Genomic DNA, 18,257 nt, shown 5'->3' with positions numbered 1-18,257 from the left:
CGTTGAAACACTTGAACTTTTGTCCTGAATCACGTTGCCACCTCTTATATTCTTCGCTTTCCCACTTTGACTTATATGGTCAAAGAGAAAACAACTTGGATTCTTTTCTGTGGAAAAATCAATTCCATGGGGACTTGTCCTATAAAATAGGCTTGACAGTAAGGCCGCAGCAGCAGGCTGAGAACCAGCCCACAGGAGGCTGCCTTTGCACTGCTGTTTTAAGACGTGGCTTCCAAACAACACCTAGAATTCCAATTTTGAGTCTTTCTAACCACCTTAGCCTCTTTTCTTTTTCTTCAGTCATGTTGACTGAGCCCTGGAGAGGAACTGTGCCTAGGGCCAATGGTAGGTTAACCTCTGGCTCTCCAGGTCCTGGAATGCTCCTGACAGATGAGTTCCACCATAGGCATGTTCCCTGAGAAGCAGCAAAGGCCCCCAGCATGTGCTTCCTGTAAAGCAGCTCAGAAGCATCAGCTCAGGGCTGCTGAACAGTCTGCTGGCCTGATTCTCCCATGAACCTCTTTGCTGTGCAACCAGCCAGCAAAGGGTGTTCATGCCAAAGAGCTCAGATGCCAATTGGCATGGCCTAACACAGAAGTCTTAGAGAAAGCCAGGGGTTAGCAACCAATCTAGCCAATCAGTAGAGAGAAGAGAAGCTTCCAGTGCAGCCTGGGCGCCGCTAAACCACTTGATCCACCAGGAAACATTAAGAATACCATCTATGAGGCTTATAAAACCAGCTAATCACACATTCTTTCCAAAGTATTATTTCAGCCTACTGTGATTCCAAAACTATCTTGCTAGTAAAACCCTCAACCACCCCCTTTCTTCTTTATGACCAAGAAACAAAATAGATCCTGCACAAAATCAAGTTGCACAGACGGCTGGCTTAGGAAAGGGGTTACTAGACATGGACCAAATCCTCTCTGGCTCCTTCTTTCCCCCCCTAAGATTGAAACTGGGCACCAGGGGTTAAGTCTGGGGCAAGTAGCTTTGTATCCAGCCAGAATTAAAGCATCAGCTGGACAAAGCTTTCTCTCTCTTTTTTCCTCCTTCACATTCCTAGGGTGCTAACCATCTTGAGGATCAGAAACTAAATGATGCTGCCTCTTGGACGGAGATCCCTGAGGGTGAATGAAACAACTGTGACTTAAAAGACTGAAAGGACGTTTTCCCACGTGCTCTTGTGCCATCTTAAAAGTCAGAGACAGAGCCCCGCAAGGCCTTTCCTACCTTGTGCTAAGGGATCAGCAAAGAGCGCCACCTAGCGGGCCAGAGGACACTTAATGCGTCTCCCTTGCAGGACTTGCCTGTTGAGTCCCTCCCAACGTCCTCTTGAGTATTTGGAACTACTTCTCCAGTCTCTGAACCTGCAGAAGCTGGCATAATTCTGTAATCTTTCCTGTAGACTCTTCCAGCCCACAGCAGGGTTTGCTCCCATCTTTCCAGGACCTAGTCAGGAAGCACTTGGTATTCTTCCACTCAGGACAGTTTCAGAGAAAGCAGGGTCTCTTCCTATGATTCCCCAGCCATTCATTGCTCCTCAACATTCAAAGAAAAAATAATACTGTGAATGCATCAGTAAGACGTGGGGCTTCTTATGTAGGAAGCATAGGCCCTGTGAATTCGAGCAGATTTCTGTTCCTGGGATTTATTTTTATTGATCCTTTAGAGCCAGTGCTTTAGATAAAGAGCTCCAATCTCAAGACACTGAAGACACTATCACTTGGAAATTGGCTAATCAATGAGCCTTGGCTCAGTGATTTAAAATCTGTCAATTGGTTTTGAGAAATAGTCTCACACTCATGAGCCCAGGTGATCTTCCCCCCACCTTAACCCCCCAAATATGTAGCTGGGAAGACAGGTGGGTGCCACCACACCTGGCTTGCTGGTTATATTTTATTTGGGAATGAGTACTAGACTGCCAATGAAAGGTAGCAGTTCTATTTCCCAAGGCTTTGTGGTTGTCTCATTTCCTTAACTTCTTATGATGAAAATGTCACGTGGAAATAGAACTGCCCATTTCCCAGCACCCCAGAGCCTCGCTGAACAACTTGTGGCCAATCTTGTGTTGTCTGTTCTTTCTGTGTACCTCACTCTGGAATATTTTGGAATAAACCCTGGATTTTGTGCCGTTTTATCCATGGTTGTACTTATTTTTCAAATATGAATATTTTAAATGGTAACAGAAAAATAAAAACTTGGTACAAAAAAAAAGAGTGAGTGTCACGTCTGCAGCTGGGTGCCGTGTGTGTCTCCTCTGGGGGTGTTGACACTGTCCTGGTGCCTTCTGCCTTTGCAGTGCAAGCCCGCAGGGAGCCGTAGCCGGTCTTCCAGCTTAAGTCTTGCCGTTGAGAGTGCTTTAGAAAGCTTTGATTTCCTGAACACCTCCGACTTTGACGAGGAGGAGGAGGATGGCAATGAGGTTTGTCACGTCGGAGGAGGTGCCGACTCTGTCTTTTCAGACACTGAGACTGAGAAAAACAGGTGAGTCTGAAGTCAGCTTTTACCTCTCCTGTCATAACCTACACAGTTGTTCTCTGTCACTGTCAGAGAGGACACGGTACGCAACTCCAAGATGGAATGATTCAAGAGGGTGACTTGGCTTACAGTACTCACCTCACAGTTCCGTTTTATTGTACAGTTTTTAAAAATGCCCTCCTTGACGTTGCTTAGAAGAAAATACATCTTTTCTTCCGTAGACGTGAAGGGGAAGGTTTCATAGCTGTGTGCATGCATGTGTACTGACTTGTGGTGGGGTTGAGTCTCTCCTTGTCTCCGTTACACTAATTCCCTGTTAGCGAAGCCCCCTGTGCTTGGGGAGGACCCTGACTGGAGGCCAGTTTGTGCCTGGTACTCAGTCCTGGGCTTCTGTCATGCTGGTCTTGGCTTTCTTGGTCCCTCCATCTCTTTCTCTCAGTCCTCTGGGTCCACATGAGAGTAAGCTCACCAGTGCGTTCATCAAAGACAGGCATAAGCCCCATGGCACCTATGTCCCTTTGTAAAAAGCCCTGACCAATAACTGGCATTAGACCTGCACTCTCAAGCTGGGAAATGTGACCTTCTCTGGGTGGACAAGGCATGAGGGTGAAAGGCCTTTCCCTTCCCACAGAGCCAACATTAGATCCACTTCTTTTGGGGTTCATTCTGTCATTTCAGGTGAAGCAGAGCAAACACGGCAACAAATGCAAAAGGAACATTCTTACCTCCAGCAATAGATCCATCACTGAGAGAGACAGGGCAGGGTTCCTACCCAACTTAGCTTTAGCATGAGGTGACCGAAATAGAGTTTCAAGTTTCAACACACTATGGCTACTCAACCTTTACTGATCTCTTTATAGATCATATTCCTGATTTGGGGTTCTGTTCCTCTGGGTGGGTTTCTTTTTCCAAAGTAAAACCAGGAAAAACAACATGAAAACTAGGAATATAAAGAAAAAAGATTTACTATATGCGGGCATTGTGTGAGTGATTCCAACACATTCTATGTTGAAACTTTGTCGCTCAGTGAAATGTATGAAGTGGTTTTCCACGAGTAATTTTCGGTATATTCATTAGCTTAAGCTGCTACACACTAGATCGTGATCAGATGTCATCCTAAAGTTTTTTTTTTTCTCCTTACCATAAGCAACATTTTAATAAAAACATCAGAATTTTGTGTATTTTACAAAAGACAGATATCAAATAGATCCAATTGAGTCAGTCTTGCTGTATGTCATCAAGGATATTAGGGCAAAATTGTGTGTGTGTGTGTGTGTGTGTGTGTGTGTGTGTGTGTGTATGTGAAATATGTGTTGACTGCCAGGACACAAGCTGATGGCCCTCCTCTTGGAGGCAGATGTGAATCAGAGGAAAGCTTTCCAAGCTTCCAAGTGTCAGTGTAGGAATCTTTTGCGGTGACTCTAGGGACAGGATGCTGGATGCCAAAAGCTACCCTGTCATTACCCAGCCACGTGAACTAGGACTCACACTGGTTGTCATCCCTGCTGGCTCTGGCTGCCCTTGTGTCCCTCCCTCCCTTTTAAGGACACTGAATCATTTTTAAGAATAAAATTTTTTAAATAAAAAAAAAGAATAAAATTAGCCAGGCATGGTGCTTCACACCTATAATCCCCGCCTCTGAAGGCTGAGATAAGAGGATTTCTGGGAATTGGAGGCCAGGTTGGGCTACATAGTAAGTTCAAGGCCTGAGCTACATAGTAAAACTGTGTCCCAACAAAGAAACAAAAAGAATAAAATTAGATACCATAATACCTATCATGATCGCTTCAGTAGACAACAGTGGTTTTAAACAAAGCCCAATAAACAAGACTAAGTTATACTCTCAATGTTCCAACGCCCTTTTGACCTTTGGTCCTGAATAGAATATCACATCTCCCTTCCTGGCAACTTTCCTTTTTCCTTGTCTTCAAGTAGCAACTAACAGGAGGCCAGGAAAAGTTCTTAATAGATTATTTTTTAATGGTATTACTCTTGGGAAACCACAAATATAGGGGATAGTTTAATCCCAGAAGATTTGACAAATTACTCTGTCAACAGAGCAGGAAAGCACAATAAATGCAAAAGGAGGGTGCGCTTAAAGGCCTCTTGGTGAAACTCCTTCATAAGGGGTTCATTGTGCTTGAGAAGCAAACAGAACTCTAAAGCAGTTTGTTTGTGTGCCCTTTCAATACCAGGCAAGTTGGCAACTGGGCTGAATTACACTGTTTTTGAAAGGTATCTCTGTCTATCAAAATAAGCGAGTGAAAGACTGATTCAGTGGATGCTGTGGGCCCTGACGGCCAGCCACGTTGACATATGTGATTTGGACACAGAGAGAAGAAACTAATGTTTCACCCCCACCCCGTCCTGCTTCACCAGTTATAGGTCAGTGCACCCAGAAGCCCGGGGGCACCTTAGCGAAGCGCTGACCGAAGACACAGGCGTTGGGACCAGCGTGGCCGGAAGTCCTCTCCCACTGACCTCAGGGAATGAGAGCCTGGACATCACCATCGTGCACCATCTGCAGTACTGCACTCAGCTCATTCAGGTAGGGTTCGTGCCCACATCTGCATCCGAGAGCCTAGGCTGTGTATGTGCCGGGAAAGGATGCTCCACTTTTTAGTTGTTTCTGGGAAAATTATGATTCAGAAATAAAAGAACACACCTGCTTAGATCTGAACCAAGTCAGAAACTCTGATGGGCATGCCCAGCCTTCCCCAACTCTGGGTTTTCCATCTTAAAACCGAGAATCTCCAAAACCTTCAGAGGGAGGAAATAAAATATTGTTTACTCTCATTTTAAAATCACTTGACGGTACATAACAGTAATGTGACTAAGGAAAAAGCAGAAAGGATTTGCATTCTGCCCTCTACAAATGGAAACTGAAAGCTGGCAGGAGTGGACATTTATCTGTGTGAATGTTCTATGAGTTTGCTTTCCACTATCTGAAAAGCTAAAAGCAAAGTGCTAGAGAATCTGACCACATTTCCCCAGGATTTGAGTAAATAATTTTTGTGAGCACTAAGAAGCACTATTTCTCTAGGTCATCACCACCGCCACACCACCCCGTTAGCGCTCATCCTGGGGCACCGCAAAGATGCTTTTTCTTCTCATTTCAAACTGTTTATCACTTCAGGTTTTATAACCATAGAGCAAGCATTTTGAAAGTCTTTTTTTGTGTGTGTGAGAAGGCTTTCAGCCTTTGTGCACAGAACATGTTTTACTCACACCATCTACTTAAATGCTTCCCCTGGACTGGTTGTCTCCCAGGCTTGTTCCTGCTTGGATGTGTGTGGAACCAGATAAGAATGTGGAAGTAGCCAGGTGTGGTGATGCACACCTGTAATCCCAAAACTCTGAGAGGCCGAGGCAGGAGGATCATGAGTGTGAGCCCAGCTTGGGCAGCTTAGTGACTTAGCAAGACTGTCTCAAAATAAAAACTAAAAAAGTTTTGGATGTAGCTTAGTGAAAGGTCCTAGGTTCAATCCCCAGTACTGCAAAAGAAAAAAACAAAAAAAAAAGAATATTGAAGCAAACATACAGTAAGCCCTTGATTTACAAACATTCAAATTGCAAACTTAGATAAGAACAGACCTCAAATTACATTGATAAAAGTGAACAAATCTTGAAACTAGCTCACATGTATGCCAAACATTGTCACAGTGGCACTGCTGTGTGCTTACTGTGCAGTGTGATAGTACACAGTAGGACAGTGCCCAATGGAAGCCAGGGATGTCCAGAAGCAAGAGGGTCCTATCCCACAGCAATGTCCCACATGAGTCCAGATGAATACCTAAAGCCCATGGCAATGCCTCCACACATCCAGCTGGAGGTCTAGAGCCCATAAGAAGGACTCACACCATTCTGTTTTATGGATCCGTGCTGGGAAGGCCCAAAGGTCAGCTTTGGAAGCTAGAAAGTCCATGCCAGCAGGGTGAAGGAGCTGTGCTGATAGGTTGAGTTTTATATGCTGGAGCCAAGAAGTCATGCTCAAAACAAAGACCAGGGCTGTTCTCAAAAGCACCACAGCCATCCTCAGTGATATGGAGGCCCCGAGCTCTCCAATGATAAGCACAATGGAGTACATGCCAGAAAGCCAGCATGGTGAGTTCATCCTGGAGATTAAATGGCACATCTTCCTCTCCAAAGCCAGGAAGCAATGCTCAATGTAAGAACCAGAGCTTCTCCGGAGAACCAACGGCTCAAACAGCAACACGTAGGAGGACCCATAATGCCTTAATGCCTCCTTCTCCCTCTCCACATCTCCATTTATGCTGGCAGTTTTCCTCAGATGAAACATGTATGCTCAGCACTATGGTGATTTAATTCTGCTAAGTTGACCACCAGTTTTTAATCCATAACAAGCAGAATCATCGATCATCCAAGTGTTTATGTCCTTTCCTCTTTCTGGCTTCCTTATTCTTGTGACCCACATACAGTGCAACCACTTACTACTTAATGTGACCTTGGGTGGGTTGCCCATCCTCTCTGTGCCTCAGTTTCCTCATCAGTAAAATTGGGATATCAATACTACCCACTTCAATAGGTTATTGGAGAAATAACATGAGCTCATAACAGTTATGAGGCTCAGACCACACCTGATATGTAAGAAGCACTCTATAATAACAAGATAGCTCTGATTCAGGTATGATTATCATACAACCTTCTCTCAACTTCCAGCTTGAAAACAAAAATGTAAAACCACGTTATGAAAAGTCAGTAAGCTTGTACAACAAATATTTTTCTCCATATGCCCCAAGATACAGCCTAAGCACGTCCTCCAAGTTTCAAAGGAGAGGCTTAGATTTTACAGTAGGTAAAAGGCAAAGCTGCTCTACCACGACTTCCAGTGCTCCTGCCAACAGCATTCCAGTTTCACAGGCATGAAGCACAAAGAAAGGCGCCAGACACTGTTCTCATCCCTCCGATGTTGTTCCTGGCTCACGGGGAGCAGTGGGCTGGCACACTGGCACCGCTGAGTCCATGATACATCACTGCTGCCAGGCCCAGGAAGGAGGCAGGGGCGGTAACACTATTTTTGTTGACCACAGCATCATCGAAGCAGTGTTTTTGTTTGTTTTACCAGCAAATCGTCTTCTCCAGCAAAACCCCTTTTGTGGCAAGAAATCTCTTAGAGAAGCTCTCCCGGCAGACCCAAGTGATGGAAAAACTCGCGGCTGTCAGCGATGAGAACATAGGGAACATCAGCTCGGTCGTGGAAGGTAAGCCCCGCCAGTCACCCACCGCATGGGTGAGGAAACACCAGCCCTCTCTCCTGCCTGTGCCTGCTCACTGCTCTTTGACAGGGAGGCAAAAGAGCATGCTTGGGCTGTGGAGTAAGATAAAGTCTTCACACTTTGGGTTTGTTAATGCCACACGTCAGCCTTCTGCATCAAACCAGAAATGCACAGGTTTTCTATGGGGTCCCCATTCTTGAAAAACAGTCAGTAGTGTATAAGCAGAGACACCATCCACCGACAGACTGTTTCACAGTTGTTTTCTCCCAGTGAGGTTCCCTGGGGGCAGAGAATCAGGATTGTTCTGATGCTCCCATGGCAGCTGATTGTCAGGTGGACCATGCTTCCCACCCCTGCTGGGGAGGGACAGTGGAAACCATGTGGATTCAAGGCATCCAGGACAGTCCCTGGTTCGCAATGTTTCAGAGGCAGAACTTGATATAGGGAAGATGCCTTTGCATTTGTGTGGTCTGGTTCCATGATTTTCTGCTCTTTTTTTTTAGAGCGTAAATAGAAATAGGATCTCCTCGTAATCTCTGATGAAGCCCAAAACTTCCCAAGGTCCTCCCAGTGGGTTTCTGCCTATTGCATCTATTCCCACTTGGAGCAGGTGACGTTGGAAGAGAGGCATGAAAAGAGGCAGGCACTGAGCCTGCAGCTGACCAGTATCTTCTCCTCTCCCCTCCTGGGCCCTCCTCAATCACAAGGACCTAGGAAAGTTATGGTGACCAGACATCACCTGGCCCTATGCTACTCTCTCATGTCCACCTGAGAAGAGAATCTCTAGCCACCATGGTGAAACTCTGCCCTCCTCAGGAAAGGCTCCCAACCGTTGCATCTCTGATTGTACACCTTATGCATTTAGGGTTACAGAAGATGAGATGCTTGGGCATCTTCCCTGGTGGAGATGTCATATTTTTGTGTCCCTGAAGGCAAGCAACTTTTTTTCTGCTGCATTTTCTTCATCCCCCTTCCCCCAGGATAAGTTCCTCTCCGTAACTTCTTTGGTCTCTGACAGTCTGCCAATCACAGGCAATCTTGTAGTATGTCCAGTTGAAAGCCAGACTTATGAAGGTTCTGAAATCTCTCACCCTGCCCCCACCAGTGCACCAGCTTTGTCTATAACACATGTCATGCATGGGGGCCACTCCTCTTTTCCAGCCATTCCAGAATTCCACAAAAAGCTGTCTCTGCTGTCCTTCTGGACCAAGTGCTGCAGCCCATCTGGTGTCTACCACAGCTCAGCGGACAGGGTGATCAGGCAGCTGGAGGCCAGCTTCGCCAGAGTCCTCAACAAAGAATACCCAGGACTAGCAGAGCCAGGTATGGGACAACCGAGGGCAGAGAATTCCCATCCTTTGGTGCAGCTCTCACACTGCATCCTCTACAGCCTGGGGATCCAGGGCGCACAGAGGCCAGCCTGAAATAGAAAGGTGTGCTTTCCAAGGAGAAAATCATGTACTCAGAGATAAGAAAGTAAAACTATGTACGTCTTAATCAGATATCAACAGTGACTTCTTAGAAGTGGTACATATCTGTATTGCTATGGACAGTTGTCCCTTTGTATCTGTGGCAGGTCGGTTCCAGGTTGTTTTATAGATGACCAACGTGCAGGTGCTCCTGTTCTTTATACAAAGTGGTGTGGTATTTGTATGTAAACTGCACACATCCCCTCATGTACTCTGGACTATTTGTAGCACCTGATACAGTATAAATGCTGTGTAAATAGCTGTTACATTGCATTGCTTAGGAAATATTGACATGACTAAAAAGTCTTATGTGTTCAGCAGAGATGCAACTTTTTTCAGTGTTTTGGTCTACAGTTGGATTCAACTGTATACTTCTTTTCATTAAAATGTCAATATGGGCTTGTCAAATGGTATAATCATTTTGGAAAAACAGGAAGTTTCCACTAAACCCTGTAGTCCTGCAGTTTTACTCTTAAATAAATGAGGAGAAATGAGTGATTATATTCTCAGAGAAGTACATGTATAAGAAGGGTCCTAGAGGGCTGGGGATTTAGCTCAGCAGCATAAGCGCCTGCCTTGCAAGCAGGCAGTCGTGAGTTCGATCCCTGGTATCGATAAAAAGGAAAAAGACAAAAAAAGAAGGGTCCTAGCTTTATTCAAAAACTGAAAAATCTTCAATACCCACGATAAGAGAATAGATACATCATAGTATAACCATACTATAGGGGATTATATCACATTTTTAAAAAGAGTATGTTGCTGCTGCAAGCAACCATTTTAATGAATTGCATAGATACTTTGTTGGGTAAAGAGAACCAGATACAAAAAAAGTGTAATTCAACTTATATAAAGTTCAAGAAGAACTGGACAGAAGTCAGGGGTTTAGCTCTGCATGGTAGGGGTGGGTAGGTAGCTATAGACAGGAAGGGATAGAAGAAAACCCATTGGAGCACTGAGGATTTTCTAGCTCTTTACATCAACGGCAGTGGGCAGTTGTGTGTGCACAGTGAAGTCATCTGGCTGTCCCCTGAAGATGAACTCATATCACGTGCTCTGCTCTATCTTGTAGAAATGGATGGAGGGAATGACTGACTGGCTATATTTCTGCTTTGTACTCTTCTTTTGTAGTGTTTCGAACCCTGGTATCTCAGATTCTGGACCAGACTGAGCCTCTGCTCTCCTCCAACCTATCCTCAGAAGTCGTCACCGTTTTCCAGTATCACAGTTACTTTACGAGCCATGGTGTGAGTGACCTGGAGAGCTACCTGAGCCAGCTGGCCAGGCAAGGTGGGGCAGGTTCTTTTTACCATACTGCAGTGCTGGCTTTCTTTGGAGTTGTATCTGATCTGTTTAATCAATGACTTTTAGTGATGGTTGCTCCCCCCACCACCACTCCCATAAGTCCACAGCTGAGCTGAGATTTGCCTTTTAAATGCCTTCTGGATCTTTAACTGATAAAGTCCCAGGGTTGCTAAGCCCATCAGTTATCCAGCAGAGGCATACTATTAACTGGAAGCTGGTAATGATACAGAGTTTACTTTGGTTTTTTTTTTTTTTTTCCTTTGGTAATGTACTTGCCACTTGTGGGATAAAATCCACAGGTAATAGTATTTTATATTGTCTTTTTGATGGAGTTTTCAGAGGTAATGGGCTTTAAAAGGCAGGGGTGACACAGGGAAGGGAAAGTAATAAAAGGTAGAACAATCAGTCCAGGCTGCACATCCAGGGAAAGGAGAGAAGGAACCAGGTAAGGCTGAGACCACAATGACCTTGTACCCATTTCCTGTTGCACTGCAAATATTAGTGGTGCAGCATTCATATGGAATGCCAGCCTCCTGGGGGTGGAGCCAGGCAACAAAGGTCTGGTTTCTGGCTCCCAGGTTTGTGCTCTGTAAACCCTCTGAGCCCTGACTGTGCGGGTCAGAGAGACGGAGGGATGAGGAGTGTTCCTGTTACCAGGAGAGTTTGGCAGAGCACCAGGCGGTGGCAGCATGTCTGGAGTAGACCCAGGCTCCGCCCTTTTCATTCTAGAACATTGAGCCTGCTGACATTAAGCCACTCCACCGAAGAGGAAAGTGTGGGACACAGTCTGTGTCACCCTGCGTGGCAGACAGCAGGCTGAGTAGAAGAGCAGGAAGAGACTTCCCAGGCAGGAGACAGAGATCCCCAGCTGAGGATCTCGTTTTGTGCTGCTCTCATTTCTTGACACTAAACTTGTTGCAGTCTAAATCAGTTTTGTGAGCAAATGTGGGTTAATCTGGGTATATGCTTGACACCTCTTACATTCCATGGTCTCTGGGAAGACTTCATTTACCAAAAGCAATGGGGAAGGACAGGTGAACAAACCTTTCACCTTAAGTTATTTTTCTTTCATTATGACAGGAAAAGTCAATATGGAAAATTCAGAAAACATGGGGCTGGGGATTTAGCTCAGCGGCATAAGTGCCTGCCTTACAAGCAGGCAGTCGTGAGTTCAATCCCTGGTACCGATAAAAAGGAAAAAGACAAAAAAAAAAAAAAAAGAAAAAGAAAGAAAGAAAGAAAGAAAATTCAGAAAACAGAGAAACATAAAGGAAAAGACTCAGATCTCTTATCTTCCCACTTATAAAATGTCATTTTTTTTCAGTTGCATGTAGATGGGTTTTAGACTTCAAACTTGTGCATATTCTTTAGAGTATTTTGTCTTGTTTTTAATTTGATGTGTTTGATGTAATTTGAACCACCACCTTTATCATAGGCTAATTTTTTTATAAATATTTGTGTCTTATGTCATAAAATATATGTAAAATACTATTTTTGATGCATGTGCCTGTGTCATACCTTCTAGTTTCCGTGGTTCAGACTCTGCAGACACTGAAAGACGAGAAGCTGCTGCAGACCCTGAGTGACCTCTCTCCTAGCAATCTCCCGGCCCAGCAGGAGGTCCTCAGGACCCTGGCTCTGCTGCTGGCCAGGGACAGCAGTGAAGTCAGTGAGGCTGTGGGGCTGTTCCTGACAGCAGCCTCCAAAAACGAGCATTTCAGGGAAAAGGTAGGACACTGAATCATGGCCATCAAGCCAGAACTTCATTCTATGTTAGCAGTTTAACTTCCATTCTCTTTCAAAGTAACTTTCTTCTCCTTATCAATAATGTTTCTTGGACCAGCCTGGGCTACAAATGAGTTCAAGGCCATCCTGATCTACATAGTGAGGCCTTGTCTCAAAAACACAATAATAATAATAATAACAATAACAAAAAAATAAATACTGTATGTTTGTAAGAGTTGTTTAAAATAATAAAAAATAACAAGGGCTGGGGATTCAGCCAGTAATAGAAACCTCTGGTTTTGATCCCTAACACCACAAATAAAAATGTTTTCTATGAAATGATTAAAGCAATAGAAATATAGTCAAGTGCCCCATAAGTTCATCTTCCAGAGAAAACTGTTCATAACTCATTATCTGTTCCTTCACATTTTATCTACATATGGTGACCTAAGTAGTTTTTAGTAAGATCATACTGTTATATGGGCCAGGATATAGCTCAGTGGCACAGCACCTGCCAGGCAAGTGCAAGAACCTGAGTTTGATTCCTGGTACTAGGGAGGGAGGGAGATCATACTGTTGTATTTCATAGCCTTTTTAAAAAAATTAATGGTCTATCATGATTAACTTCAGTTGGTGCTGTAAAAATAAAAGACAGGTAAAAGACAAGGCTGTGCCATGATTGCTATTTGTAAGGGCACAATCCAGTGCCGTGCCTCGTTAGACCAAGAGAACCTCAGTCCTGCTCATGGGCAACTGTGCACACTCAGGCATGTGTGTGCACTGCTAACTTCAGTGTTTGCACTTCTTTAATTTTCCTCTTTTGATAGAGTAGAGCATGGTTGGCCATAAAACAGCCTCAAGAGTTAATTACACTACAAAAACAGAACCTGTAGGAACAGATAACACAGTTCACGCTCTTGGGCCAACCTGGCTCTAGGATGGGTTATGTTCTTGTGAACCCTCAAACACACCAGCACACCCTTGACAACAAGCTAAACAAGCTCTTACCAAGTGCACATTGGTGACCTTGTCAAGGACATGAAAGGATCTCCTTTAATTGCTTTGAGCTCATCTGAATTTTGATGAGTAAGTCTTCAGAATGACTGCAGATGCTAAAAGGGCCCTCACAGGAGTCCTCTGTGCTTGAACTGCAGATTCCAGTGACATCTAGAAAGCTGACGCATTAAAGCTGAAGGAAATATAGATCACCTATTCTGTCCACAGAATGTGTCTCTGCAAAAGCTTGCATGCAAATGTTGGTGTCAGCATTATTCCTATTAGTCAAAAAGTAGAAACAATCTACATGTCCATCAACTAATGTGAGCCATAAAAAGGCTAATGACATGGTGCAGCCTCAGTGAAACCTGAAAGAGAAAGGCATGAAAGCCACACGCTCTGTGTCTGTTTCGGTCAAATGTTCAGAACAGACAAACCATGACACAGAGCAAATGGGTGATCGCCATGAGCAGGAGAGATGGTCAGTGGGGAGGATTACCAATGGGTACAGGATTTCTTTTTGAGGTGATGAAAATATTTTCAGAGAGTGGTGATGGTTTGTGAATATGCTAAAAGCCATTGAACTGTGCACTCTAAAGGGCAAGCATTATGTCATGGGAACTGTATCCTATTTATTTACTTATTTATTTATGGTGGTATTGGGTATTGAACCCAGGGTCTTCATACTGAGCTACATCCCAAACTCTTTTTATTTCCAGACAGGGTCTCACTAAGGTGCCCAGGATCACAGACTTGAATTTGTGATCCTTCTGCCTCAGCCTTCCAGAGTTCTGAGATTACAGACATGTGCCACCGTACCTGGCTTTATGTCTCCATTTTTTAAAAAAAGGATGGAGTTATTTTTCAGAGCTGAGAAGATGGGGTGTCTAACTCCAGCTATCAGTGGCTACTGCAGAACTACACATGGGCAAGTGTGTCACTAAGTGGCTGATGATACACTGGAACTGTCCCATCCATACTCTGGCCCCATCAGATTTAAAGGGGCCTCACCAAGCATAGAATATCATTCTAGATGCTAAGGGGTTAAATAAGTTTTAAAAAACAAACCAAGGTTTTTGTCCATAAAAGAATTCTACATAAAGGCTGGGGTTACTCAGTGTTAGTGTATGTGCTTAGCCTGTGCAACCTCCAGCACCTCCAAAAGCCCTCCATATAAATGTGGTGACATGGTGTTTTTCTCCTATGAACAAATGCACGGATACACAGGTAAATGAATGTGTAATATAAGAACGTAAGAATAAGCACAGTATTGCAGCTATAGTTATTAGGGTCTACTTTGTGCCAGGAACTGCTCTGTCTTTAACTTATCTTACTACATTACAGGGTCACAAAGTCCTATAAGTAGTTCTCATTTCTGCAACCGTTTACAGATTAGCAGACGAAGCCGCAGGAAGTTAAGTGGTTGCCCAAAGTCACTGGGGAATCAAGATATATATTAGAAAGATATGCACTGCTGGGGGTGGAATTCACTGTGAAGGCCCTGGGTCCAGTCTCCACTATCCTAAAAGGAGGGAAAGGAAGAAGAGGGGAGGGAAAGGGAGAGGAAAGAAGAGGAGGGGAGAGGAGGGAAGAGAGGGGAGAGAAAACAAAGTAAGGAGGAGTAGAAGAAAGGGAAGGAGGGAAAGAAGGGGAGGGATAAATGATGACAGTGTTTCAAAAAAAAGTATAAATCTCCAAAATGCCAAGGTATAAATGACAAGATGATAGCATTTATTGGTCCAGCAGATATGTATTATATACAGTATATATATATATTGTAGCATGCAGATCTGATTTGAGTTCTACTGTGTAAAATAAAAGTAACTCAGGAAAGTAGCAAAAATTGCACAGTATACCTGCTAAGATGAAAAGTTAGTCCTCCCCTTCCACCTCTAATGCCCTTCAAAAGTCATTATTGTTTTTAAAAGTTTCCAGTGAACTAAAATATAACTTACAGTGACTCTTGCCCACTTAATATTAAGTACCCACTCTATAAGCCATTTAAGAAGAAACTGGCTTGGTAAATTAAGAACATTTTCTTTTATGTAAAACTTCTTTCCTGTAGTGCTGGGGATCAAACCCAGGGCCTCTCGCGTGACTTAAACCAGAACCACGGCCTTCTCACTGGACTTTCCTGCCTGTCCCGCCTTCATTATTGCTGTCCACTGCCTTCTTCTACCTCGGTTTCCCAGCTGAAACCCAGCCCCGCTTTCTAGTCCAGTTCAGACATTTCTGTGAAACCCTCTCCGAGGGGCCTCACAGCTCGCTGCCTTACCCTGGAGCTTTCTTCCAGCACCTAACACGTTTTTCTCTGCACTTCTCTCAAAATGATTTCAGAGTATCTACTAGATCTAGAGAGCCACTTAAAAGCTGGATTCAGAACAGGGAAAGCGAGTGGAGAGAGGGACCAAAACACAGTTGAGTGCGGAATTAATTGATCCTGGTGTTCTGCAGCACAGTAGGGTCTCTAACAACATCTGATACATTTCAAAATACTGTAACTAAAAAGACATAGACATGATAAATGTTTGAGGAGACAGAAATGATAATTAGCCTGACTTAATCATTACATGTTATGTACATGTAATATTATGCTTCCTCTTGTAAATCCATACAGATATGTGTCAATTAAAAACAATATCCAGGTGTGGCAGTACACTTGATAGGAGGAGAAAGAATTCCAAATTCAAACCCAGCATGGTTACACAGCATATTCAAGACCAGCATGGACTACATAGCAAGAGCCTTTCTCAAAAATACCAACCAATATAAAAACAATAATAGTTTTAAAAATAAAACAGTCTGTGTTAGGGTTTGCTAATGACCTAACTCATTATTTTGAAAACTGAAAAAGGGAAAGAACCAATTATTAAAAAAAAAAAAAAGATTCATAACTTGGCATCTTCCCAGAATCCAGAACCTCACAGAATATTGGGTCAGTTGATTACAGAGATACATATAATCAACATGAATTTAATGGAGTTTTTTTCTGTCTTAAAGTAGCACAGATTGCCTCCCTATATGCTATCACTTATCACAAAGAGTAAAAATGCCACATACTTTAAATGACACACGATTCCAGCCACCTCACGGTCCCCCTGCTTCTCTTTCAGGCCTTGCTGTATTACTGCAAAGCACTAACCGAGACCAACCTGGAGCTCCAGAAGGGAGCGTGCCTGGCGCTGAGAAGCCTGCAGGTGAGCCCTAGCCTCAGGATTTCTCAAGTCCTTCCACTGTGTGCCAATGTGGGCTCCTTACTTTCTCCCTTAAGCATATAGTTGCCTGTTACTAAAGTTAGCGATGGCAGAAAATAGTGTTTTTGTAGTAGTCCACAAGAACCACTTTGCTTTTGAGTTAGTATTAGAAAAGTATCTTATCCCCCAAATAAAGATGACAGGGTCATTTCGCCAGTATTTATGATGCACAACAAATAGCAAGGAGAAGTCCAATTTGCAAAGAAATATCACAATTCATCCTGCCACTAAATTCCCAGATCCTCTCACATGAAGCCCTCTTTGTTGGTTACTAACCAATCTTAATCATGTTCCTGGGCCAAGTTAGTGAGCTGAGAAAGATCTACAATGTAAACAGAAAAAGAGAGGGCTGAGAATTTCCAGCCAGAGTTTATATTTCAATGGGCTATGTTTAATGTTTGACCTATCTTTAAAAATAAACAAGAGTAATTAGCCTTGAGAAAAGAATGAGAAGGCCACACCTTCAAACTGGCTAAAATCTTAGATGGGTTGGCGGGACAGAGGGCAGGGAGCTACAGGCCAGGGGCACATGAAGAAATGGATTAATGCCTCAAAAGAAAAAGTTAATGAGCTGTGAAGAAAAACAACTGTGGGAAACTTTGCCTTCCTTGTTACTTGGTCAAAAGTTATCTTCAAATGGAAAAAAAAAAAACACACACACAGCGATGACTGCTGATCTGGGCATGCTTCAATACACAGTGGATGTTGGGGCTGGCGTGTGTGACTCTGACTTTATATAAATGAAGACGGTGGATTCTCTGTATTTTTATAGATTTAGATGTTGTGCAGTTGAAAGCAGAGGCTCCAGTTTTAATCCTGGAGTATCTCAGGTCTGGGGGTACAGATTGCACCTTAACTGTTTCCTCTGAAGAGATGGGATCCTCACTACTGAATAGGAGACCTCTTTCTAAACCATCTTGCAGCCCCAGCTCCTGAACAAGGTGGCTTTGCAGTCCCATTCTGCCCCAGCACCAACTCAGCCCATTGCCCTTTACAATAATTCCTTGCTTAGCGAGCTGCCTTTCCAGTGAACATTTTGGGCCAGGACCACAACTGGTTTACTGTAGCATCTCTCAGGCCTTATGAACAGGCTGGCCCCAAGAATGCTCAATAGATGTTTGTAAAATACGCAAGTAGAAGAATGCCCATCATTGACTTTTATTATTCTCCTCTATTTCAGTTACTTAAGCTGAAGAGTAGAATCTTTAAATTTTATTTTTAATTGACATATTTTATATATTTATGGAGTACATTGGGGCTGTCTCTGTATACGTACAGGAATTCTTAAATTAGAGTTTCTTTTGTTTCATTTTGTTTTGCCAATTGGACAGAGTGGAAAGAACTAGGAAAAGTGGGTTCCAATCCGGAAAAGCAAACTAATCACTTCAGAACTCTAGGCCTGGAGTTCTCTGTGGAATGAGGAATTCAGCTGCATCAGAGCTCCTGCAAGCACAAGTCCCAGGTCCAGGCCAGGAAACCCCAGGGTGGGGCCTGCAGGGTGGCAGTGAGGAATCTGTGCTATAAGAGGCTCCCAAAGCAATCTTGACATTCAGCTCAGTTTGGGACCCCCAAGTTAGATTTTTAAAGTTCCTACCAGTGATGAAATGCTAAGTCTCAGGAACCCCGGAATACTATTTAAACTATGTTCCTCTGTAGGCTACTGAGAGCATTAAAATGCTGGTGACTCTGTGTCAATCTGACACTGAAGAAATGAGAACTGTGGCCTCAGAAACCCTCTTGTCTCTCGGTGAGTCCTGTTTTTCTTGTGAGTTCCTTCTGATAAATTCTCAAAG

General features: G+C 43.7%; 1 protein-coding gene across 8 annotated transcripts in view; it reads left to right on the top strand.

Moving 5' to 3' along the window:
• Ripor2 (RHO family interacting cell polarization regulator 2) overlaps window positions 1-18,257 on the top strand; it is a 203,570-nt gene that overhangs the window by 179,460 nt on the left and 5,853 nt on the right. For 6 of the 8 annotated variants that reach the window (XM_013151407.3, XM_005003288.4, XM_005003289.4 and 3 more), the window contains 8 exons: window positions 2,303-2,487; window positions 4,861-5,029; window positions 7,568-7,703; window positions 8,880-9,041; window positions 10,316-10,474; window positions 12,015-12,217; window positions 16,324-16,407; window positions 18,121-18,211. In XM_013151407.3, the coding sequence (XP_013006861.1) occupies window positions 2,303-2,487; window positions 4,861-5,029; window positions 7,568-7,703; window positions 8,880-9,041; window positions 10,316-10,474; window positions 12,015-12,217; window positions 16,324-16,407; window positions 18,121-18,211 (1,189 nt within the window). Of the gene's footprint in view, window positions 1-1,066; window positions 2,141-2,302; window positions 2,488-4,860; window positions 5,030-7,567; window positions 7,704-8,879; window positions 9,042-10,315; window positions 10,475-12,014; window positions 12,218-16,323; window positions 16,408-18,120; window positions 18,212-18,257 lie in introns of those variants that run through there. The other 2 variants (XM_063259962.1, XM_013151409.3) reach the window with 1 other exon arrangement.

The sequence above is a fragment of the Cavia porcellus genome, unplaced genomic scaffold, assembly GCF_034190915.1.
Source record: "Cavia porcellus strain 051 isolate PalLab524CR breed Dunkin Hartley unplaced genomic scaffold, mCavPor4.1 scaffold_13, whole genome shotgun sequence".
Lineage (NCBI taxonomy): Eukaryota > Metazoa > Chordata > Mammalia > Rodentia > Caviidae > Cavia > Cavia porcellus.
The sequence above is the reverse complement of the archived record's forward strand: the minus strand, read 5'-3'. Positions and strand labels throughout refer to the sequence as shown.